At 39.6% G+C, this 25,981-nt stretch overlaps 3 protein-coding genes across 5 annotated transcripts in view; all 3 read right to left on the reverse strand.

Moving 5' to 3' along the window:
* LOC136448588 (NXPE family member 3-like) overlaps positions 1–16,170 on the reverse strand; it is a 33,857-nt gene extending 17,687 nt beyond the window's left edge. The window contains exon 1 of the mRNA XM_066448202.1: positions 16,061–16,170. The gene's annotated coding sequence lies outside the window, so the exon portion shown is untranslated. The remainder of the gene's footprint in view (positions 1–16,060) is intronic.
* LOC136448587 (NXPE family member 3-like) lies at positions 9,079–16,162 on the reverse strand. The gene is made up of 5 exons (XM_066448201.1): positions 16,071–16,162; positions 15,030–15,141; positions 13,008–13,912; positions 11,891–11,952; positions 9,079–10,984 (listed from the first exon to the last, which is right to left on the reverse strand). The coding sequence occupies exons 2-5, from the start codon at positions 15,135–15,137 to the stop codon at positions 10,224–10,226; spliced, it is 1,836 nt and encodes a 611-aa protein (XP_066304298.1). The 5' UTR covers positions 15,138–15,141; positions 16,071–16,162; the 3' UTR covers positions 9,079–10,223.
* A 3,691-nt stretch (positions 16,171–19,861) lies between the features above and the next one.
* Positions 19,862–25,981, reverse strand: part of LOC136448161 (protein inturned-like) — a 30,758-nt gene continuing 24,638 nt past the window's right edge. For all 3 annotated transcript variants that reach the window (XM_066447335.1, XM_066447334.1, XM_066447338.1), the window contains 7 exons: positions 25,435–25,536; positions 24,251–24,441; positions 23,353–23,546; positions 22,587–22,684; positions 21,856–22,045; positions 20,962–21,113; positions 19,862–20,197 (listed from right to left, as the gene is read on the reverse strand). In XM_066447335.1, coding sequence (XP_066303432.1) covers positions 20,086–20,197; positions 20,962–21,113; positions 21,856–22,045; positions 22,587–22,684; positions 23,353–23,546; positions 24,251–24,441; positions 25,435–25,536 — 1,039 coding nt within the window. In that variant the 3' untranslated portion in view covers positions 19,862–20,085. The remainder of the gene's footprint in view (positions 20,198–20,961; positions 21,114–21,855; positions 22,046–22,586; positions 22,685–23,352; positions 23,547–24,250; positions 24,442–25,434; positions 25,537–25,981) is intronic.

Below are 25,981 nucleotides of genomic sequence, written 5' to 3' on the forward strand. Positions count from 1 at the left end.
CAAACACCCACCAAACCCTCCTATCGGTATGACGTATCAAATTAAAAGGAAAACTTAAAAGGCGGAACCAGAGCGAGAGAACCAAGAGCACAAACCGGCACAAACAACGATTCGAGAAACAAGACAACTGTCAATAATGAACCACACGTTAGACAACCAGAAATTTTTAAGGTAGCAGACCACAGTTTCCGGCCTTTTGGGGTTTCTATAGTAAAGGGCCACAAAGTGACCGACATCGACGTGGATAAAATTACAGTAGGGTACCCTACAAAGTCACTATAAAATAATATGTTGAAGTCGAGGGTACAATCTACAAAATAACCGAGAACAAAAAAAGTTGTGGTTTTAAAATAATTTGACGGCCACTTTGATATGGAGTCATGTGGGGTCATACGGAACTGCAGCCGACTCACCTCGGCAGGCAGCAGCAAAGGTCACGCGCAATACGCTGAATGGGAAAACTTCACGATCTCACTCATGAATACGATCTAAAAGCCCAATTATTATACTGCCGTACAGTAAATTCGTGCCTCGCTGGCATTCACGTCAACGTTTAAACATACGATTCAACATTTAGGGCGCTCTCTTTTTTACCGCTACGCCACAATCTCCGGGGGTCCCGGCGTAACAGGCCTCACCATTTTTGAATCTTATAATCGGACTCTTCGTCCCCATTTTTACCCAGTGGACTGATTCACACACGTTCGGTAATAGTTCAAGGATGGGCGGGCGTGTTTTTGGAGATATATCAGAGCCCCGCCTCCCAAGGAGCTTGTTGGCATCCCGAGGGCGCGTAAATGATGATGATATCGGATCCATGTGACACATTAAATATTGGCCGTTCTGTCGACTCTTTAATGCACCCAGAGTATTTATGGGGCTATATACATGTAGCTATGGGATCGGTCTGTTAATTACACTTTGCGCGTGAAACTAAAGGGATCACTGTGTAGCTTATCCTTGCGTCGCTTTTGAGCGCCAGGAAATTATCACTAAAATGTGGTAAACAGTGACATTAAATGTCAGCCTCATAGAGATTACAACAACTAAAGTATATCCAGTTTGCCATGGCAACGGGTTACTGACAGGCATTTTATGCAAAATTCATGAATTTATTCTTAAACAAGGATGTTTCTAAGATTTTCCTGCTCAACAACAGTAGTTTTCATACATGTATAACAATATCCTACCAATACATTTTACGATGAATCTGGACCCCACTTTGTTTTGCTCATAAATATACTTCTGGTGGTCCTTTTTGTAATTAGTGTACATATACTGTTACAATAATCTTTGGAGAGTATTGTGCCAAGTTCTGGTGTCAATAATTAATGCTAATTATCATAATTTATGCATAAAATGAGGAGAACCCTAATTTTGCCCTAAAAATCTACAATAATACCTACAATGCCCTATTATTTGAATCAACAGCAATATCGTTCTAAAAGCTTACTGATAGCATAAGAATGTTGTTGAATAAGGAATATTCTAAGTGAGACCCTTCTGACCGGGTTTCGCGTCATTAAGAGGCGACACCTGGTCGGGAGCAGTCCACGTGACCTCACAAAACACCTGTACTCTATCACCTGTCCAGAGAACCGTATTTAAGCTTCAGAACGCGTATTCTCTGTCTTGTCGAGCTACGACGGAGTGGTCGAACGGCGGGGGTGGCTCCCTGTGTTTCGTAGCTACCATCTCCCTCCCTTTCGCGCCATAACCCACTCCCGTCCCAACGGTCCCAATCGGCGCTAGCTCTTCTCATCCGCTGGCTATAGCTTTCAGGCACCCTTCGACGTCCGAGGCCACGCTCAGCCTCTGCGGAGCCAATAGTTTCTGGAACCCTTAAGAACAGGGCGCACATGACTTTCAAGTATGTGAAAGGTGGTACCTCTCATGTTAATTATGCTGTGCTGTTTTGTTGTGTGTTTTTTTGTATGTTTTATTTTTGTTTATTTATTCGCACATATATAAACATAAAAACAATAATGAAATAATCGATAATATTTAAAAGAAACGTGCCGGAGGAGAAAAGAAGCCCACAGGGCTTATAAGATATTTTCCTCCATTAACTTAACAAATATTAATTACTGTACAATTGTGATATAATGAGTCAAGAACAAAGGTATAACAAATGATGAAATAAACATAAGGAACAAATATATAACAAACGATTGATTACTGACGATATATTACAGATTAAACGTACAAAAATTATCATTATCGAAGATCAGAAATAATACAGCACTAAGAGGTGCAATATGATGATGTCATAATATTTAGGAGCTGTTGGGGTTTGAAAGAAGATGATTTCGAATATCACATTTGAAAGTTATTAGAGAGGTAAAATTAGGGAGGTGGGATTCAGATTCAGTTTTATTCCTCATGACTTTGCATGTAACAATTTCATAGAAATATGCACATGAAGTGCGTCATAATTCACAAAGGGCTCATGATCTGTAAAATTCACTATGTGAACATTGACTATAACATTACGAGTTTAAAATAACATTGCACGTTCAGATTAAAATAAGGCACCGAAACAAGTTCCCCTTATACATAAACAATTTCAACAACTTAACAGTTCGAGCAGTTGAGTTACGTTAGTGGCTCAACGTTCATCCGCAAAACAGTACATGTACAGTAAAAGCTGTGGTATCAACAGTCAGTGAGGTAGAACAGTTTTAATGCTCGGGGAATGAACGAGAGTTCGTGTCTCTTGGATTTACTCTTTGTCAGTGCCCGGTAGCGGCCTCCACGACGCAGGTTGTAGCAATTGACCTGAGGCGTTGCGATAAACTCGTTCAGTGGAGAGCTACTGTCCCGGAGTATGTTGCGCAATGTTCTCAGCGTGGCAGCGAAGGTAGAGAGTTCACAGGGATTCCGATGAGTCGCAGACAGCGTTTCTGAACGGCCTCGAGCATGTCCCAGAGGTATTTTGGTAGTCCTCCCCACACATGTACAGGGCTGCCGTACTCAAGAAGAGGGCGTACGAACGTCAGATAAATCTGAATCAAGACATCAGTAGGTAGACCAGCCTTCTTAGCCGAGGCAAGGTAGTATACACGCGGGCGGGATTTTCTCAACATAAAGTCGACGTTTGCATCCCAGGTAAGGTTGGCAGTGATGTGTACTCCAAGGAGTTTGAAAGACGTAGCCCTCTGGATCACGTGACCAGCTATAGTTGGGTGGGGAGGGACAGGAATGTTCCCTTGCACTTATAACCATGTCCATTGTCTTTTTACCATTCACTCCAAGAGAAAATGCCTCCCCCCAGTCAACAATGGAGTCAAGTGCTTGCTGGGTCTGTCCAGGAAGAGAGGCCATCAGCATTTCAGACGTTGTAAGGTCGTCCGCATATTTCACAGGAGTAATGGGCCTTGGCAACCTTGAATCCAGCGAGTTGATGCAGATGACAAAAAGTGTTGGGGACAGAAGGCCACCCTGTGGAACAGCTGCTGGGAAATCGTGGGGCTTTGACAGGCGAGCCCCACCTAACCTTCTGCGTTCGGCCTTCTAAATAACTGCAAATGCTCAACCACAAGGTTCGCCTGATGCCCATGTCAGCTCGGGACATTAGCAGTTGACTATGACTGATCGTGTCAAATGCACGGCTGAAATCAACGAAGACAGCATGGACATCCATCTTCGGGTTACTGTTTAACGCTTCGTGCCACGATTGAAGGATGTAGATGAGCGCATAAAAAGAGAAAAATCCTGAAAAAAATGCTGCCAAACCACATCACCACAGAGCTGGTATTGCGAATTGAACCACAGAACACAGTGTACTAAACAAGCAACATGTCCTATTTGTAGGTGGTACATGTAGATTGTCTTGTTCATCTTAGCAGACTCGTGATCGATGTTTGATCGATGTTTGATATATTGACAAAAACGGAGTACACATTATTACATTTTCATAGTCAGGCATTACAATCGACTAGAAACTCCAGAGTACTTGACATTTGTACACTTACAGCTGGAAACCAACTTCGGTAATGAAGAGAGTCATTTTAAGTATTTATTGCGGCTTAAGGACTGAAGCGTTACAGTGACATACTTGTGAATGGCGAAATCTTCACCATTCTTTTCTAGATCTTTTCAGAGAATTTATTACTGAAAACTGAAGTCAAGCGGAGCGTATTCACAATTTGACGTTTAACGGTCGTCTGCATTGATAGCAATAACACCTAGCTTCAGTGCACTGTGAACCAGTCAGTTACTCTCCAAGTAGAGGTTGGTGGGGAAGATTGTGACCGTTGAATCATATGCCCCGTTTTTTGTCCACACTGTGGGGAGTGCAGACAAAAAATGGAGCATATGATACAACGGTCACAATCTTCCCCACCAACCTCTGCCTGTAGAGTACAGTCAGTCTTGCCCTGATGAAGATGACAGTCATCGAAACGTCTGCTCGTGTAAATACTTGGTTGTTAAAAGAACTTTGCTATTCAGTCCTTCGCAAACCTGCTTATATTATTCAAGGAGTTCTCAGTAAATCCCAAGAAATGGGTACATTGAGGGAAATGTGTCACTCGACTTAAGGAATGCCATGTTCTTGGGCCCAGTCTTGTGCCAAGAAAATGCTGAGTTGCTGCACTGGAGAATTCCCCAAGTGGTTGCCCTTCCGTTGATAGGGAAGCCAGCAGTCACTTTTCCTGGAGTGGACTTTTCCTGCAATGTAAATGCAAGATAAAGGTAAGGAAATGAACTGAAATACAATTTTTTAGACCAGATTGTAAAAGACAGTCAGAATTAAAGGCACCTAGAGCCATTATGAGGCATGAAAAGTAGAAATATTCTAGTTGCTGTAATCTTTATGAAATCGACATTTAATGCCAATGTTTACCCCATTTGTGTGATAATTTCATACCAAACAGTGTCCAAAAGCGGCACAAATATAAGTTTCACAGTGATCCCTTTTGTTTAACGTGCCTCGTGTAATAGACCGATCCCACAGCCCTGCCCACATCTCCCACCAAGAAAACTTTGTGAAAACCAAAGCTTGAGGAGTTTCAAGCCTATAAAGAAAGGCAAAGTTTTAAACGGAATGATAAATAACTTGGGTTACCGCTTGGGCAGTCTACACTGAACGCCTTACGGGGAGGCGTGCGGTGTCGGAAAAACAACAGTAGCTCCTCGAAAACACATCCTACAGAGCTATAATAACAACCAAAACGATCATAGGAGCCACAGAAAACCAATTTTCTAAACTTCCGGCCTAGTTTCTCACTCCACCTATCCAACAATGCCAGAGAAAAAGGCATTACAACAGGAGTGTACTCCGGCCTTTCCATATATGCTAGGAACTCCTCGAGTTACATGGTGCCTTTCTATATCTGCTTGGCAGATGCCTTTCTGATTTCTAAGTGCGTTTTATATTTTATGGCAGAACTAAGATCTAGAGTGCTACGTTGGTACTTTCCTTACAGTGAAGTAAGATCAATCCAGATGCCTTCGCTATGGCAATAATTTTTAATTGCCGCACTTATTTACGTTGGGAGGACCAATAAAGTAGCCTCTACCAGGCTCCGCGGGATGGTCCCCCAAATAGTAGAAATTGTCCAAATAGAGTGAATAGTATGCCAAGGGAGTTGGCTATGGAGAGAGGGTGTCTATTTGGCCAATTTCTACTCTTTCCAGCTGCCTCTGTAGTCTGTTTGGCCGGTGGACAGAAATAGCACCTGAAAGAATAAAAAGCCTAACATAACTGCCTAAAAATATGTCAAAACCAAGCAGAATTCAGTGCTGGACATAATTTGTCCTTGGTCACAGCAGAACCACGATTTGCCGGTCCACATAATTTTCCACTTAATATAAACAAGAAAGCTTTTTAAAAAAGCTGACCGGGGCGCATTTGGAAGAAAAGGATTGGAAGAAGAAAAAAAGAAAGAAGAAGAACACGCTGGCAAAAACAAAAAATATTTCCCCCTTACACAAAAAGAAAAAAAAAAGGTTGAACCGCCGACCTCCCGATCCCCTCAAGCATGCTAAGCACTAACCGTCTGAGCTACTTTAAATTAGCTGTTGGAAAATGGTTTTTAAAGATATCTAAACTATACACCTCACTACACGGTACCATTTTTGGTCAATTTTTGGTCATTTTCATAACAAAACCAATTCCTTTTTGTGTAATTTCGTGCTATATATATAATATGGCCATTTCTGGGGATCTGGCAGGACATAGGGAAAGGCTTATGGCATTGCATGGCAATGTGTGACAGGCTTCTGTAAGCGCGATATACAAACCCAAAACCTCATATACATAATTTATGCAGATTTTAGTAAAGTATATTTTTCTTTAGTTTGTTAACAGTTGATGCAAAAAGTTGATGTTATCTTATTGCCGTAAAGTATTGCTCTACTCTTATATGCACATGACAATACTAATGTGAATTTTAATGTAGCCAATCTGAAGTGCTTTTTTTCAGACAGAGGCTTAAATTCAAACAAGTGTCTAGAAACAAAATTGGGCGTAACCAAAGATGATAAATTGCCAGTTCATCCAAACCTCCTTGGTTCATCTGACATCATTTCTAGTCTAGACTGGAGTTGATCAGTCAAAAATACAAATGCTTGCTATGAAAAAAATACGTGTTGGAACACAGATGATCTTTCAAGTGAAGGTAGTGAACAATCTTTTGGTATCTTTGGTACCATTTTTAATATTGTATATTATAAGCATCTTGTATTCCTGTACTAAATGTCAATAGGATGCTACTGTAGGCTAGTCAGCATTCTTTGCCAGCATTCAATTCAGTATTAGCCTGGATGCCAGACCCCCAAACTCTAAAATATCTATCGTGTACAATAGATATTTCAGAGTTTGGGGGTCTGGCATCCAGGTTATAACCTGTATGGTTTTCAGCCCATTTAGTAATATTTCAAAGTTTTATTTGTAAAGGTTTTACTACTATAATTTTCCTCTTGAAACTCTTTTATTCAACAAAGTCAACAGTTTGAAGTTGTATGACACAAAGACGTGGTCTGTAAAAATGACGAAAAGGGATTTTCATAATTACATAATGACACAATTGTCCTGTCTAAAAGACAAAAATCCCAGTGCCTTTTGGAATCTAGTAAACAAATTAAAACCAGCAAAAGCGCAAGAGAACAATATATCAGATGAAGAGTGGCTTAATCAATTCAGCAGTGTAGACAAACTTTTTAACAATACAAAGGACTGTCCTGACTCAGAAAATGATCCGCAAATTTCAAATAACGATTCACTAACTTCATCCCCGCCCACTGTAAACCCCTCTGTCCTTGATTCCCCAATAACCATTGGGGAATTAACCACTGCCATTTCTAATCTTAAAAGTAACAAATCTAGTGGAAATGACATGATTCTAAACGAAATGTTGAAATCTGGTGAAATGGTATTGAAAAAGCCACTACTCCAGGTATTCAATATGTGTTTACAAAATGAATATTTTCCTGAGGAATGGTCTCTCAGCCATATCGTGCCAATTCACAAGTCAGGGGACCAGTCCATCCCAGACAACTATCGTGGAATCTCTATTATGAGCTGTCTAGGTAAACTATTTTCTTCCATATTGAATACTCGTTTAGTAAATTATGCAGAAAACAATACATTATTCAAACACCATCAGGCAGGCTTTAGAAAAAACTTTAGAACGACGGATAATCTTTTCGTAGTAAGCACCTTAGTTAGGAAATATATCAGTCAGAACTCTATTTTAGTAAGGCCTTCGATTCAGTATGGAGAAATGGCCTCATATTTAAATCAAACAAGCTTGGTATAGGTGGTAAGTTTCTTCAAACTATCAAAGACATGTACTCTAAAACTACAAATTGTGTCAAACATAGTCATGGTCTCACTGAATCATATGTTATGCATAGCGGTGTCAAACAAGGTTGTCATTTAATTAAGCCCAACGTTATTTAACTTATTTATTAGTGATATAACGACCATCTTTGACAATGAATGTGAACCACCAATTATGCATGATAAGTACGTTCCCGGTTTATTATACGCAGATGACTTAGTTATTTTTTCCGAGTCTAAGCAAGGGTTACAAACTTCTTTGAATAAGCTAGAAAACTATTGTAATACATGGAGACTGAATGTAAACCTTAGGAAAACAAAAGTTGTTGTTTTCTCTAAGGGTGGTCGTCTTCCAAAAGACTGTTTGTGTACATACCAGAAAAAAAACCCTGTCGAATTAGTTACATCCTATTGTTACTTAGGTATCATTGTCAACTCTGCCGGCACATTCAAGGCGAATCACAAACATCTCTACAGGAAAGGTCTAGAAAGCTTTGTCCGGCAACAACCAATCTCTAGACAATGCCGACGCCACAATTTCTGTGAGAAACAAACTTTTTGATGCGTGCGTTAAACCCATTATTCTCTACGGCTCTGAAATATGGGGATCGTTCAAAAGTTCAAATTCCTGTCCAATTGAATCAGTTCATTTAAAATTCTGCAAACAATCATTACGTGTACCTAGGTCTGCTTGCAGCCTAGCTGCAAGGGCGGAATTAGGAATACATACAAGTGGAGGCTTCGCTAAATGCCGTCAAATATTTCCTTAGACTTCGCCAGAATGTGCCAGCCGACAGTTTTCAAGCAGATGCTTTCTGTTGCCAGTTAGATCTAGACAAATCTGGTGTGAAATGTTGGGCGACAGGAATACGTAAGTCTTTAGAGGAGAGCGGGTTTGCTTTCTTATGGCACCTTCCAATACATAATACAAATACGTTCCAAATTGTTAGTTCCATTGGCCAGCGGATAAAAGACATTTACTTCCAAACGTTTTTAAAAGAAATACATAACGACAACAAAGGTGGGGCTGCCAAAAATAAGTTAAGAACATATAGATTATTTAAAACTATATATAATGAAGAAAAATATCTAAGTAATGCAAAGATGGGGGACAGGAATGCAGTCACAAGACTAAGAATCAGCTGCCACAAACTACATATTGAAACGGGAAGACATACCCGTACTCCTCTAGAACAACGATTATGTAAATATTGTACTTTGAATAGAATAGAAGACGAATGTCATTTTTTAGTAGAATGTGGATTATATACCAAAGAAAGAAATGAACTGTATAAGCTTGTAGAAAACCTATTTCCTTACTTCACACATTTAGGTACTGTACAAAAATTCATATTCCTAATTAATGCGACTAGACAAACCTTCCATTGAAAAACACGTCTGTTCTTTTATATCTACTATAACAGAAAAGCGAGGAAAAGTAGAATTTATCTAATGATATCATATTCTTTTGTATCCGTTAACTGTACTTGTTATTTTGTTTTGTTGCGACCTGTTCTTAGCCAAGTTTGGAAGAAATGTGCAGTAAAGGTCTTCATTCATTCATTCATTAAAATCATGTTGGTTGCCTAAGCGCCGGCGGTTTGGTAACTGACACAGGTAAGTTGTGTACCGCCCTCTCTCTATTTCAAGGGTGTCGGCAATAATTCTAATTTTGCTAATTGCAGAGCGAAAATCAAAATCATCCAGTTCTAGATAATTTCCATGGTAAATGATGTTTTGCATGTCTTATAAAACCTTAGCTTGCCAGTATCCATACTCAAATTATGACAGATAGTTTGAATGTACATATCGGTAATTCTGGACCTTATCATAGTACACACTGACTTGGTGTCGCTGAATGAATTACAAGTCTTAGAGTACAACAGATAGGAGTATCTACTATAGCCTAACATTTCTTTTACACGTTGTAACAGGGCTCTTCTACGACTATTTGTAATAGAGTTATGTTGAAACAAAAGAGCAGCAACTTGTAATGGATGTCTATCATACTCCATCTGTTACAAGCGTAGCCAATAATGAATAAAACGTACAAATATATCTAAGTCTAAAGGAAATCTATCCAGTTCTGCTCTAGATGCTAAATTACTACAGTTTCTGAAAACCGAAGGTATATTTTTACAAAAGTGTGTTGGGGGGATGTACCTACTCTACCAGTATACCAAATTTCAGCTCATGTGGCCTAGGGACTTCTGAGATGACGCCCATTGAAGATTTGACAGAAGAAGAAGGAGGAGAAGAAAGAAATATGACAAAAAATTATAGATATATCAATCTGGCCGTCATTGCAGAAACCGCTCTAGCCTCAACTGAATAATTCTAATAACAATACTATATAATTGTTTTCATGCATCTATTTGCATGAAAAGTGGGAGCTACCAATGGAGATTAATGACCAATGTTTTTGAACTTTCAGAATTCACAGGGGACAAACAAACGAACAAAGAAACTCTAGTTCCTGTACGATGATGTCCTCGGCAGGGTGGATGGCGTCCTCGTGCCAGTGTTGTGCATTTGTCATTTCCCAAGCGTCTACGAGAACAACTTTCATCCCATGGAACACTTCCCGCATAACCCGGTCCAGCCTGTACGCGTGCCAATCCCCGGCAATGATCACACCTCCCTCTCGTGTGTTTGCCGACTTGATCACCACCAGAGTTTCAGGACTCCTGTGTAGTAAACGTTCTATTGCAGCACGGACGGCTTCGATTCTCTTCCTGTAGACCTCCACAGGGTACGATGTAAAATGTGCCCACATGGTGATGCCCACCACATCGTTTGGTCCTCCTTTGATTTCATCAATTGCGTTGGCGACGTACTTGATAAGAAACGTGCGGGTCCATTGACAACGATACGGTGGTCCATGGATCCGATAGTTAACCGTGATGTCATGAACAGGGCTCCTGGCAAGTAATGGCCCTGTCCATGAAATGGCTTCCGAAATATCTGTTTCTGTCAAATTCAAGATCCGCACCAAATGTTCCCACCACTGCCGAATAGTAGAGTCGCCGAAAAAATGAAGAGTTTTCCCCTGAAGGCATTGCTGCCACTCCGATGCCTGAGAGAAATGTCTGTTCTTGCAGACGAGGGAGCTCCAAACGCCCTGCTGGTAAAACCCAGATATCTGTGGAGTAGTCAGTCCACTGACACATCGTCTGCGATTGGCCAAGACATCGCCTCCTGTGTTCAAATAGTTCGAAAAACACCATGAGAAGCATTAGAGTCAATTCCACATTACCGAGTGGGTGTTTGTTGCCTTTTGTTTTAACAAAACCTGTTACAATCAATGTGAGTCAAGTAACTGTTTGGAACAATTTCTAACATTCAGTTGATGTTCTAAATATTTTCTAATGTGTTCCAACATGTTAGAAAACTTTCTAACATTGAACATGTTATTTGTATTAGTTTCTTAACTGTTGCAACATAGATTCATCATTTCTAAAAACATTGTGAAACTGGGTCAGTGGGCTGGGAACAGGGCAATTCACGCATCTCTGCAAATTATTGGAGATTATCCCTGGGTGCCATGCTAGACATCTCAACAGAAAAGAGTCAGCAGTGTCCAGCAGTGAAATCTAAAAATATACAGAGGCAGACAGTAGTGCGTGATTATCACCTACTTTCATGGGAGTAGCCCAAATCTACCATTGGGAAAATGATGCAAATTGTTTGAACATGTTCCAACAATGACAAAATCATAATAGATGTTTGAAAATTGTGCTTAATAAAGAGATGTTTGGGCAGTTACTTACAAAATATTTCCAAAATATATAGATAAGTTCAAACATGTTCAAACTTTCATTTTTGTTTACAAAATTTAGAACTATTTTTTACAGAAATATTCTTTTATCTAAAATAGTTCAAACTTATTAGTAATATTATCTGAAAACCCTCTCGATGTCTTGGAATTGACACTATCTCACTTATAACATGATGCCCTTATTCGTATGCATTAGCTCAAATAGACATATTTCAAATACAGCTGCAGTTTGCTTGACTTAATTTTTTTGTTTGACTTGTCTTTATTAATGATTTGGTTGATAATTTAGTATCACATCAGAAATGAATCAAAGAAATGCGACGTACCTTTATTCACATTTATCTTAGATGGATGTCCAGATATAGGCATCTTCAGTGCGCTACTTCCCCTGTAATCAAATCACAAAAATTAAAGGAACTGGCTGGCCAAGTAACTTAAGAATACATCATGCGTGTGTGTGTGTGTGTGTGTGTGTGTGTGTGTGTGTGTGTGTGTGTGTGTGTGTGTGTGTGTGTGTGTGTGTAATAATGTAAAACGTTCTTGTAGAACACTGGCGAACAACAGGCCATCTACAGTCAAGACAGTTGCCCATATATGAAATATTACTTTATATGATATTTCCTCCTGGGTGCGCGAGGTTTATGTTATCATTCGGTTTTGCTAGCTAGTGAGTCTGCGAGAAGGCTTTTTTTTAATGTAATTTGAAAGGTACAAAATTATATGATATAATTTCTACATGTTGTTGCTGAGATGATACTAGGTCGTTATGTGAAAGGTACAAAATTATATGATATAATTTCTATATGTTGTTGCTGAGATGATACTAGGTCGTTATGTATTTTGTTGTGGGTATCCATTGATTTCACCAATACAATTTTTATAACAGCTGAATTATTTTGTTGTCTTGAGTTTTCAAACAAGATAAGTTTGTTTTAATTGATGGACAGTGCGTATTTCTTGTTTGCAAATAAATAACAAAATTCTAATCATAGTTGATGCACATCAGCACTTTGGATTACCAACATACGGACTTTAATATTTTTACTGTAGCACTTCATAACGGCAATCATTTATGCAACATTTTTAGTGACCAGTATTATCGAGCTATGATCATTCAAATCAATACAATCTTCCTACAGAATTGCTATATCAATACTAAGTGTCATAGTACAGACAAGAAGACTGAGGTGGTTTGGACATGTCATAAGAAGACCCCCACAGACATTAGTCTACAAAGCCTACAGCCAGGAGTTCACTACACCCAGACCCCGTGGAGGACCAACTAAGAGATGGAAAGACCAGATTGTAAAGGACACTGGGTTAAACATTCGGGAAGCAGAGGCTAGAGCAAGGGACAGGACTTCTTGGAGGGTCCACCTGGAAAGCAAGGGGCCAGCTTCTGGCCTGTGTACGTAGGTAGGTAGGTATTAAGTGTTATCTTACCTGCCAAAAAGCTTTTCTTCTCCAGTTCTCAAAAGATATTCTCCTTCGTATCTGAGCGCAGCGTGATACCCTGAAGAATTACAAGAAATGTTGGCGGGTTTCTCGCAATACCACCAGACGCCAGCATGTGGGTCCGAGTAGTTACAAACTGCACTGTTCTTGAAGATGACCGGGTCTACGTTACACGGTGTGTCTACTTTTTGTTGTCCTACAGTATAGCGCTTTTGGAACTTGATGAGATCTACAGGACGTTCGCGGCTGATTCTTTCGATAACATCGATGGTCTGTCGTGGGAGGACCAGTTGTATTCTGATGGTAACCTTCCCCTTCCACAACAGTCGGAACATGGCGGTGTACGTTCCGTTCTGGTGATCCGTGATGATGCCAACTGCACCAGATTTGGACTTTTTTGAAATAATGGACGCTCGGTAGAAATCTCCAATATTGGTAACCGTGTTATTAAGTTCATCGTTTGCATGGAAAACAACATAAAACATGTCTCCTACGAAAAATTCTCTTTCAGGCGTAGATGGTAATGAAAAATGTAGTTTTTTCACGTAAGCCGAAGGAGAAAATGATGTATTTACCATGTTGAAAGGTGCAAAGTTTGAATTTACTTTGGGTTTAACTATTGGAAATGCATCGATGTTTTCTAAAGTTGATGTTAATTGCTTATTTCCTGTCGACAGCTGTAGATTTGTCGGCTTTTTCGATTGGTCTAATACTTCTTTAACAATATTAATCAAGACCTTCGATAAGCCCTTAGTCTTCTTAGTCAAAGATACAACCGATTGAGAGTTAGATCCTGACTGATTCCATCGGTTTACAAATGGAGACACATTATATGACGTTTTCTCAGTAAACCTATGTGCTTTCATCATTGTGTTCCTGATCCAGGATGTTTCCTGTAAGAATAAAATAAAAAAGGATTTCTGGAAGAGTCAATTCCAAATTACCGTGTGGGTGTGACTGCCTGTCGTATTTTGTTCTAACATTTGGGAAACCTTTCAAGCAATCTAACGGTAATAGAGATAAACGGTTGAGAACAATTTCTAACATTTATTTGAACATTTAGAAATATTTGTGTAACTGGGTCAGTAGGCTGGGAATAGCGCAATTCACACATATCTGCAAATTACGGGGAATTATGCTTGGATACCATGCATGGACAGCTCACCACAAAAGAGTCATAAGTGTCCAGCAGTGAAATCTAAAAATGTACAGAGGCAGACAATAGAGCCCAATTCAATAGCACCAACTGTTGTGGGGGCAATATTTCCAATAACCAACATCTACTATATATTTGGAATATGTTGCGAATTGTTCCAACATATTCAAACAGTGAAAAATCACATAGATGTTTGAAAATTGTTCTAAATAAAGAGATATCTTAATTGCAATTAGTCTCAAAATATTTTCAACATATACATATACATGTTATTATATAAGTTCAAAGATATTCAAACTTTCATTTTTAATTGTTATGAAAAATTCAAAACTATTGACTGAAATATTCTTTTATCTGAAATAGTTTAAACTTATTACAAATATTATCTAAAACCCTCTCGGTGACTTGGGGTCGACTCTTACTAATTATATAATCACAAGTGAACTAGACAAATGCGCATGCCTTATAAGGTGCTACTGTAGCTGCCCAGAATTGATTAGCCTTGCCATATAGAATACGTCAAAATCTCTATTCCCACATTGCCTTGCATATCGCGAGGGTATGCATAGTTTTGCATGAGGCCTTATATCTCACTGGACCCGCGACACGTTGGCGACCTCACTGCGATTGAGCAATTTTCCAGCGCGCTCAATGATAAAAAAAAACGAATCTTTTTTGTGTTTTTTTTTGTGTTTCTTGTAATACTTGTACGTTTTGCGTGATATTCCCATGATAAAGTCAAGGGTAACACAAATCTAATTTAGGACGCAGCGAGGTCGCCAACGTGTCGCGGGTCCAGTGAGATAGTGGCTGGCATGTTTCACTCAATCGTAATTCAACTGTAAATCATGTACCTGATAATAATACAGATCCAAGCTCCCAATGACTACGAATACTAGGATGATGCCAAAGTACTTGGACGTTGGCCTGCACACAGTTCGTCCACTACCCGTGTGTTTCATGTTTCTGTTTGGGCGAATGGATAGATCAGGACTCAGTGAGTATAAATATAGAAAAAACACTGAAGGCCAGTTACTACATAGTACAGCATACGAGGGGTGATCAATAAGTCCTCGGCCTTACCCAGAAATAAGGTGCACAACTCAAAGTTTTGGGGCATAATTATGTAGTATGACATCTTTTAGCAATATCCACCAAACTTCAAATCATTCATTACTTTACAGACGGCGTTCAGTAACATTAGGTGAGGTAGAAGGATAAAAACATGGACAATTGAGCTGTGGCCCGACTAGCTCTGCTGAAAGTCAGAAACCCACTTCTTTTTAGTTGAAATAAGAAGGGAATCTTTATCAAACATTTTGACAATGTCTTCGCAGATTTTATGTCGACTCATGGTATGAAGAACTCGACCCACACAACTCTGACCACAGTGTACCCTTGTTTTTCTCGTCACTTACCTGATAGTTTTCAAATGGACGTCAACTAAAAGGTATTGACCACAATAATTTGAAATTTGGTGGATATTGCTTAAAGATGCATATGTCAAACTTCATAATCATACCCCAAAATCTGAGTTGTGGACCTTATTTCTGGGTGAGGCCGAGGACTTATTGATCATCCCTCGTATAGTGACATTCAATCATACTACAGGCACACCCCACTCCTGTCACTGATTACGAATTACGTTGGATAATGACGCTTCCCAACCGACTTCAACACTTTGCGCAAGATTCAACTATCTAGTTCCGCGTCAAAACTGTATATTAATACATGCTGAATACCACATTTTGCGGAAACCTCCTTGCATTAAACGTAAGATAGTGTCGACAACGCTCGACGCTAAATTCCTGAGCTACATATGACGCTAAATTCACCGTCGCCTCGACGCTTTAGTCTAACGTTAAATCAGTCAAATCTCACACACCTAACCTTACCGGCTGAAGTCTTGCGTCAAAGCTGGCCGACCGGTCGGATTTTTAGCAGCTTGGACCTTTCATCTCCAAGCAGATCCCCACGATGCCAAAATCGTATAAGCCAGCCAGAGAAGCTCCAGTCAGCCAGAGAAGTCAGGTTCTGGCTGGCTTTGATATGATATACGATTTTGGCACAACAACAGTGCTTGTTGTCCCGCCATTTTGAAAGCGCGCTGCCCCAGGCCGCGGCGGGTCACCAGAGCTTCAACGTCAGTGTGACCGCAGTGCGGCGCGCGGCGGGATTCGCAGTCGTTGTGTGGGAACCGAGAACTGTCCTAGGCCACTGTCCTACGACAGTTGTCGTACATCGTGCCTCGTGTGTACCAGCTCGTAGTTCTTCAATGCTAGTGTATGAGTGATAATGACCAAGGCAGCACGACCAAGTCTTAGACTAATACGTGAGGTCACACAAACTGACTTCTGTATCAAATAAAGTCTAACCGGTTTGTTCTCTTATAATGAAGAGTCACTATTGAACTACGAACTCCCACATCTGACATGCGAGGTCAAATTTGAGCCCGATAAACACCACCAGCTTGCTTGAAGATCTTTGATGGTGAATATTTGTATGTTTGTGTACTAACGTTGGTATTTAGAAATGATAATGTGACGAGGGACCTATGCTATCACACTAGTACGTTGAAGTTCTCCCAACTCCACACACAAAAATCTGGTCACGTCCATTACCTAATTACCCCACCCCATTTCTACATAATGTCATTGACCTTGCCCTACTTTTCCACCCAAATAAATGACCTTCGAAACAACTTTTTCGTAACTTTTGAGTATAACGTGTTGCAACTGGTTCATGCATAGAGTACAATCAGCACCATGGTGAGGTATCAAAAGCGACCTCTAGCTGTTCATTGAAGGACTGCACCGTGATACTAGCAGTTTTACTTGTGGCGGTGCTGCATTGATATTTCCCCCCGCCACATTGCGCTTTTGATCCATTGCGATTTTTTGACCAGGTGTTATCAACTATCAACTGTTAGGTTTCCTGCGTGTTGCTCATTAAAGTCAGCGAGTAATAACAATAAAAATGGCATTTTTAGTGGAAAGAATATGTATCAGAAATATCAAGGTACGATGTCTTTCTGTCAGGTGGTGTAGTATTAAAGATTCAAGATGCAGTTAGTAAATCATTTCAACCCTCCTGTACTAAGGAAAGATTATATAAAATGTGAAAAATAATAGCCTTTGAGTTTCAAAGATGGTGGAAGAGGGAGTACTGTAGGGAAAGGGGCGGAAATAGTCACAAAATATGCCCAGAACAGATACACAAATGAAAAGGATAGGTGGGAACGTTTTTTTATTTGAAAGGGCCCCGCTCGTTATTGTAAACTTAAAGTATTGGCCAGAAAGTCTGGATAGAAGTCGCTAAAACAATAAAGTCTAGGTCGTTGGTGATTCAATATTTTGTTTCAATGTTTTCCTTGTAAGGCCATGTTGATTTAATTATACCGATGACATCCTCGGGGGACTCCAAAACTGATGCTAGTGTGCGAATAAAAAAAGGTTTGGGAAAAAAGTTGCCTTCTGTATGAAATCTACGTGGTCAGGAAGGATGAACAAAACTAAACACACTATGGTATACCGAAATATAGATTCATTTTTTTTTTTAAACTTCTTCTTTAACATTGAAATTGACTTTGGCATTCTACGACATTAGTATCTGTTTTCAAAAATATCTTTTTTAAATCTACAGCATGTATTTTCTCATTTTGCAGCCTCTTTTTATGGATAAAATTGATGCACGTACTGATGTCATCCATATAATCAAATTAACATTGCCTAAAGGAACAGACGGCATAGAGGAAGCCTAATATCAACTGTTAAATGTGGCCCAAAGAAAAGACAGAGCTGTCAAACTAGTGCTGCGTACCTAAACGAAACATCAGGTACAGGTACAGAGGTTTAGGTACAGGTCCTGTACCTGTACCTGAAAAATTTGAAAAAATTAAAATGCGTTCTTCTGAACTTCTTCAATAATGATAGAAACATAGATAAACTGTTTTCAACTTGTCAGTATCTTTTTTCAAAGAACATAACTAAGTTTCCTACCACCAAACTCCCTTAGCCTTGCTATCAAAACTGCCAGCCTGCCTGAATGATCTGTTGCATATTAGTTACGCTGTTCCAAGGTGTCACTTTGGTCACGTTTGGTGTCACATGACCATGAGGTCAGGAGATCAGTCACAAAATAAGCACTTTATATTGGTACAATGATCTGGTATTTTGGACCTGTACCTAATCAATTTTTACAGTACTGGTACCGGTATGCAGCACTATGTCAAACTGTGTATTGTCAAGTCATCACACACAGGACAGAATGTAGCTTACATTCCACTCTCCCTTTATTCCATTACCAAGGAATAGTGACAAATTGAATACAAACATGATACAAAATTACTCTGTACATATGTATACACTGATAACACTATTATCCAACAAACATATGAAAATTTTCTAAACCTTCTATACCATAAAAGACTGTACAAGGTGACAACATTATTGACTTATTTACAATGTATGTCTCCAATTTATAAATGGAATACGTTGATGACGGTTAGACATCAAGGTAGTAAGATACGCCAAAAATAGTTACTCAAGCAACTGGATAAAATTTCATCCAGTTGCTTGAGTAACTATTTTTGGCGTATAAATGGAATGCTGATTTCTGACAAATTCATTTTCCATTTTGAATAATGAGAAGTATTCATATTGATAAAACAAAAGCCTTCAATTATATTAGTAGATGTCACACAAAGGAATGTGCTCATACATTGCATTAAAAATAGGCTCTCTTGTGATAGAAATAAATGAAATATTACTCCACCACTTCATAACTACATACGTTTACACTGAAAAGTATAGAAGATAGCAATGGAATGCCTTTATACAATTTCTTAAAATGATTCTGAATATCCAGTGGATACATTTCTTTTGGATGTTTGAAAGTTAGGCAAACGTGCATAACAACAAAATATGAAGTTTCTTCTTTTCAAAAGGATAACTGTGAAACTATGATTCCCCAGTTCCAAAAATAATTTCATCAGGTTGGTAGAACATAGGATATTTGGAGTTTCTTTTTTCACTAACCAGGAATCTCACCTGCTGACGTTTCGGTGTCTGTCAGACACCTTCTTCAGAGCTTCTGACTGGAGTACTGCTTCTCAACGCTATAAGTAGCCGATGTAGGTGGCGCTTTTGCAGGGAGAACGCAATCCCAAACGTGGCTGAGCTTTTATCCCCCCTCATCTCAGTTCATCACTGGTGATGACTTCCTGATCCATACTGCCTCCTATAGTATTTACTGCCGAGATATACTCCATAGCAGCTAGAAGCAGTACTCCAGTCAGAAACTCTGAAGAAGGTGTCTGACAGACACCAAACTGTCAGCAGGTGAGATTCCTGGTTGTGAAACAAGAAACTCCAAATATCCTATCATTCCCCAGATTTAGACTCTTTGTGACAGCAAAGATAAACAACCTACATGTATCCTGTGTTTTCAAGTTTTTAGAAAGAAGTGAATGCTGTAATGGGAATGTTCATGGTAGTTACATGTACATGAGGTAGGAATGGTACAGTTTTAACAAAAAGGCTTCAAACTAGTTGCTGCAACATCCAAGTAAAGGGCATAACAATCTTTTTTGTGGAAAAAAATGGAGGCATGGATATGGGTGTAAGGTTGATAATCACAGATATCCATTACATGATGCTGTTGCCTCCATCGAACTACAATGTACATGTACATGTAACTTATTGTAAGCCTTTACAAAGTTACAAAAATACAGCTGGCTGAGATCTAAACCTTCAATAGAAACTGAGAAGTTTTTATCAGCACTCCGTATGTACAACTCTTTTCAAACTCATAGACTTTAGCGCAAAGGTTATTTGCCGTGTTCAGCTATGTGTAATCACGTCTTTATGTTACAAATAATGGTGGTCTCCTATACTGGGAGTCAGAAGACCGTCAGAGGTCTGTGCCAAAGAGAAGTTTGAAGGCCATCTCCACTACATTGTCTTGTGTTCCGTCCTGGAAGCACACAAACACCTCCTTGGGTTCATTGGCCATGTACAGTCTCCTGTATTGGGTGAAACAACATAGAACATGGGTCAACATAAGTATGGAAAGCAACTGCAAATCTGAAAATAAATTTTACAGTCAAATAGCTAAAAGTTACCATAATAGTGACAAATGGAAGCATGGTACTGTAAATTTTGAAACTTAAGCGCTGATTTTATTTTTGCAGTTTTCACTGTGACCCTCCAATATGTTTGCTTTGTATGTTTATTTTGCACCACACAGTTAGAACAAAGCAAAAACCTCTTTTCCCCTCCTTACCACAAGATAAATACGAATTTACAGTTTTGCTGTATCATATTTGTAATCGAATACTGTAATTATTGTTTCTTTCATTGTAACTTTATGTTCATGGTTTTCACACGGTCACTACTCTACCATCAAGTTATCATCACCATGAAAAAACATCAGCCTTTCGCCCCCTCCCCATCTCTCTACAACATTTAGTATAATACGATACCTACTACTCCTCATCCTTCCCCATAACATCACCAACTTTTTTGTGCATTTGCCCAAGGCATGAAGTTAAAGTTCAGTGAAAAAGTCAATTTTCCTTACACCATGAAATTTTGTTACAGTGAAGATAAAAGTGAATAACAGAAATCAAGAGGGAGAGTGGGTGAGAAAAAGAATGAAAGAGTGATATATGAAATGCATGTAAGACATGCCGGATATAAATGATTTGGTACAAGGTGTGGGAGTAGGGAGAAGGTTAAACAAAAGATGTTACAGGTATAAAATGTAATTTTTTGCCATGGTACCTACCCTACAACCCAGTAGGTGATGGTAGGAGTTGTTCCCCGTTTGGAGTCGTTAAGGTTGGCCGGTCCACAGTGGAAGAGGACACCCTGTTCTGTGATGACACCCAGGGGACTCTCCGCATGCAGGGGACCATCAACGTTCCTGTCTCTCAGCTCCTGTGAGGGTGGGTACACAACGTTACAGTATGAATGGATGACATTGTTCTTAACACACTGCCCTCTTATATCCTTCAATTTCAATACTCTTTAGCCCAACGAATGGGCGATAGTAGTTGACAACCTCAAGTTAACCATACACACTTATGCCACATCTTTAGCCAAATGAATGTCGCCTATAAAGAACTGCAAACCCTTCAAGTAGAATGCAGATCAGGTCAAAGATACATTCAGATGGAAACGCCAAGACTGCAGATTTCAACAAGTACAACTGCCAACTTACATGCCATCTTGCTTTAGAGTAAAAAACTTGACCAAACACAATGTGTTGCAAGTACAATGTTTTTGTACCTCGACTTGTGCACTTTTCTCAAACATGCTGTCTTGCTTCAGAATAAACCCTTAACCATACACAAAATGTTGAAAGTATGATGTAGTCTGTACCTTGACTTGTAAACTTTTCTCAAATGTGTACCATCTTGCTTTAGGATAAACCTTTCATCATACACAACATGTTGAAAGTACAATGTGCATGTAGTCTGTACCTTGACTTGTGCACTGTTTTCAAACATGTACCATCTTGCTTTATAGTAAACTCTTAACCATACACAACGTGTTGAAAGTAAAATTATTGTTCTGTACCTTGACTCGTGCACTGTTCTCAAATGTGTACCATCTTGCTTTAATTCAAAGTAAACTCTTTGAACCATACACAATGTATTGAAAGTATATCATTTTGTACCTTGACTTGTGCACTGTTCTCGAACATGCCGTGGATAGTCTGGCAGCAGCGGTAGAAATTCCTTATGACATCCATGTGGAGGGCCCCGCCCAGCCGACCAACGTCCTGCTGGGTGGGGCACACGACCACGCCCGACGACGAGTTCACAGTCAGGTAGTGGAACAAGGTGTTATCTACGCCACAGGTGAGTCTGGAAGGGGGAGGGGGGTGGTTCAGTATCATAACTATGTCCGGAACAGTCTTCCAACAGACACATGTACAGCCCCTACCCTGTCATCTTTTAAGACACTTTTTTGATTTGAAATTAACTGAAACAACACGAACAAACAGACAAGGACCATATGCCACCCTTAATTTTGTTATGTTTTTTTTGTGGTAATAGTAAATATGTATTAGGATGTATGTTTATGGATTTATAAGGACTATACATGTATGTTAACAGATTTATTAAAACTTCAATCATGTAACCTGTATCTTTGTTATATGTTGTCGGACCCTTAAACTTCTGTCTTTAGGAACTAAATGAAAAGCGACCAACAAACATATGACAGAAGTCAAGGTGCAGGGTAATATCTAAGTATGAACAACTTATAAGTTTGTATGTGCTAAGCAAAGTGGTTAAAATCGATGTGCAGCTATTATACGTATGTCATGCATAAAGTCAGTATTTTTAAGACCTAAAGAATACCCAAGTTGTGACTAAAAGATGATGATACAACACATGTACATACTTTGTTGAATAAGACAGTTCTTCCTTGTCTTGTCCCACCAGTACTCTGTTGATGTTGGACATCTCAAAAGCATCCGGAATTAATCTCTTGCTCTTCACCTAAAACACAAAGTAAGAAAGTTTACATTATTATTAGAACATAGCTGTTGGAATCTTCTCACAAAAAAGCCTGTGTTACCTTATAGTTCAACAAGGAGGCGGGGGAGGCAGGACAATCTTCACAAGTCTCGACCTAGTCTCGTGTTCTCGCGAGACTAGGTCACTCCGTGATCAAGATGTACAGTTGACATCGACATTTGGAGGTACGTATCTCGTTACCTTTTCTTAGTCACTGATTGATGAATATTCTTGTAACTCTAATAGTTCAAAATTTCCATGACATGTGAATTGTTAAGACCATGGTTTAAACATCTTTTCTTTTGTAGTTTCACACAAGGCCATAGTTGAGCACTTCTAGGCATAGAACTAGGTTAATGGAAGATGGACATGGTTATGCTAGGAGACAGCAATGAACATTGGTTTTGAAGTCTTGCAGGTTGCATACGGGAGGGAAACACTTGTCATCAAGAAAGTTCTATAGCTTAAACTAAAAATTGAAAAGCCTACTATACTATGCTGGATATAGTCAATCAGTTAGTCAAGTAGCCATCAGTACAATGCATGTTTCAAACGGTGGAAGAGCCCTGATCGTGAACTATGACGGGCTGGTAAAAACACATGAGAACTTGACTTTGAATATTGGTCCCCTTTAACGTCAACTTAATTACCTTGAAAAGTCCGCTGCTGTTTCCACTCTCCCCAGACTGCCCTGACCCTGATCCCTCGGATTGTTTCCTGAAGTGCCTGCGACCCAGGCTAGGTGTGGAGTGTGGGCTGTCTCCCCCCATGGAGGGCACACCACTCCCGCTGTGTTCACTACCGGAGTGGCTGATGCTGTCTACCTCGGTCCTGGATCCTGGTACTAACAGAGATATATACATGTTAGTCAGCATATTTGTATTTATGTCAAACCTGGGCCGAGAAAACGTTTGATACAGGTGTTCCGGACCGTGTGATAATTTTCCGTATCACACGGGGTTCTACACTGTAAGTTGTATCACACAGGCTTCCATAGAATATTTAGAATGCATTTTGAGCCCGCCGGTTGCGAAAATTCGAATACCGGATTCGGAGGTTGGAATAAATGTTGTAACTGTTACAGTAACAGTTTTTTGTTCAAGCACACAAAACTCCCTCAACTTCTGGTGCATTCCGCATTGAAATGTGTGTTTTCTCGGGTGGGTATGACATAAACAAACACGGTGTATTCTGCATCACCCTCAGTCCCAGCCCTCCCGCGGGTCAGATCGCCCTCCAGCCTAAGACCCGCGGTCGGGCTGGTACCTTGGGTGATACGGAATACCCCGTGTTGTATTCTATATATACAGTTAGGACATACATGTAGTATTTGATATATAATATCAAAGAATGGACAGGCATAACACCAAGTGAAACAGCACACACACACACACACGCACACCACATACTCACCACACACCCCCCACACACACACAATACACACACAAACACGCCACAAATTCAAATACACACACCAATAACAATACCTCCTTCACATATGTAACAATCAAGTCAGATTATTAATAAGAAATATCACATCTGACTCACCCTGTAAGAATGAGCTCTGCGGACTTCTCTGGAAGAGGCGTAGTGGTTTGGGTGAGCTGCTCTGGTGTCTGCCCAGGACGGGAGTTCCCAGGATGCTGCTGGTGCTGCTGGCGTTACTGACGGACTTCTCTCTACTGGAGGGGAGGAACCATTCAGCACAGGACAGGGCAGGGTTGGACGGGGACTGCAGTCTGGGGGGGGGGGGGGAATAAAGCATTAGAATAAACTCAAGAATTACAGTAGCTTGATGAATCTGTCATTTTTAGATATGATTAGATATGATTATGATTTAGAACTGATTATGTACAGAATGTGCTACGTTTTTCATTTTCTATGTCTCTTTTGAGAATCTCCTCCTCGACAAAATCAAAATGCTGTAAATCTTGATATTCTTTTAGGTGGTTTAAATTTATTTTTGCCGTTTTTACTGTGACTTTCCACTGTGACTTTCCACCGCGAAATCCAGACACCGAAAGTATGTGTTTTTGTAGTACATTGCTGTTTGGACAGCAAACTTAAAACACTGTAAAAAGTTCCTTTCTTCTCCTACCATGAAATCCCCACAACAATGAATTGATTTACAGTACTTTTGATCTTCAATATCTGAAAGGGCCCTGTCAAATCTAATGTGCAACAGGTTTATGACAGCAAATACATGGCATTCTTGCAACAGTCATTGATCATAATCCGATGATGTAAAATACAGCTGTTTTGTGACAGAACGTTTGTGGTAAATCATTGTACGTAGATATTCTGTTCTGTCGTAACCTTGCTAAAAATCCTTTTAGTTAGCAACTCAATGCAGTCTGAGGGAATGTCCCACAAAAAATGTCGACTATATACTTTATTTTGGCCTTTAGGCCACACCAATTTATTTTCTTGATTAACGGAATTTTTTAAAAAATTTAAAAATGCTAGATTGGAAAAACAACATGAAAACAGAATCTCAGAGGAATGTTTTTACTTTGGTGCACACAGTATCAGGGAGTGAACAGGGTCAGGTGCAAGTTTTCACCCTCAGCCTTCTGTTTTCATGATTTTTTTTTTGCTAGTAAGATTAGAAATAAAAATCTGTTAACCAAGAAATTCAATTGGTGTGGCCTTATCTTAACATGTGTTGCAACAGTTTGAACCAACTATGTTGGAATCTCTAATACATGTCTAAATGTATTTCCCACACATACCTGTCCTCAAACAGGTTTCCCACATTCTGTGTCTCCAGCTGAAGGATGACTGCTTTAGTCTGGTCCACCAGGAAAGGGTCTGGGCTCACACTACCCTCCGCTCTACAGTCAGAAACACAGGATAGAATAGTCATTATAAATAAATAAACACTCCAAAGCTTGGAGACTATGAATTTTAAAAAATCTATTCAAAGGTAAAGTTGTCTCCCCAGCTAGATACTGTAATTCTTGATTTGTTAACGGTAACTTCATTTTAGCTACTTTGACAGCCACTAGTCAACCGCTAAAATTTCCTCATCGCAAATATTTGATCACTAACATTTAGACAGTGATGTTTGTTCTCACCGTTAAAATCAAGTGCTGTGACATACTCCATTTTCCCCAACCGCTATATTTTCCTGCCACTATATTCAAGTGATTTTCAGTTACTGTAGTACTTAATCATCCAAAGGACATGGTTCTCCCACACCTTAGCAGTTTGGGTTAGGTATTCAGAAGAAGTACAAAAGAGTTTTCTTGTGTCAGAAGATTGAACCTGCCATGAAGA

This window comes from Branchiostoma lanceolatum, chromosome 14, assembly GCF_035083965.1.
Source record: "Branchiostoma lanceolatum isolate klBraLanc5 chromosome 14, klBraLanc5.hap2, whole genome shotgun sequence".
Classification (NCBI taxonomy): Eukaryota; Metazoa; Chordata; class Leptocardii; order Amphioxiformes; family Branchiostomatidae; genus Branchiostoma; species Branchiostoma lanceolatum.

Coding starts and splice junctions, on each gene's coding strand:
- LOC136448587 (XM_066448201.1), bottom strand. CDS start 15,137: ATGAAACACACGGGTAGTGGACGAACTGTGTGCAGGCCAACGTCCAAG. Junction 13,913..15,029: donor TGGATCTGTATTATTATCAG/GTACATGATTTA, acceptor TTATTCTTACAG/GAAACATCCTGGATCAGGAA. Junction 11,953..13,007: donor GAAGAAAAGCTTTTTGGCAG/GTAAGATAACAC, acceptor ATTTGATTACAG/GGGAAGTAGCGCACTGAAGA.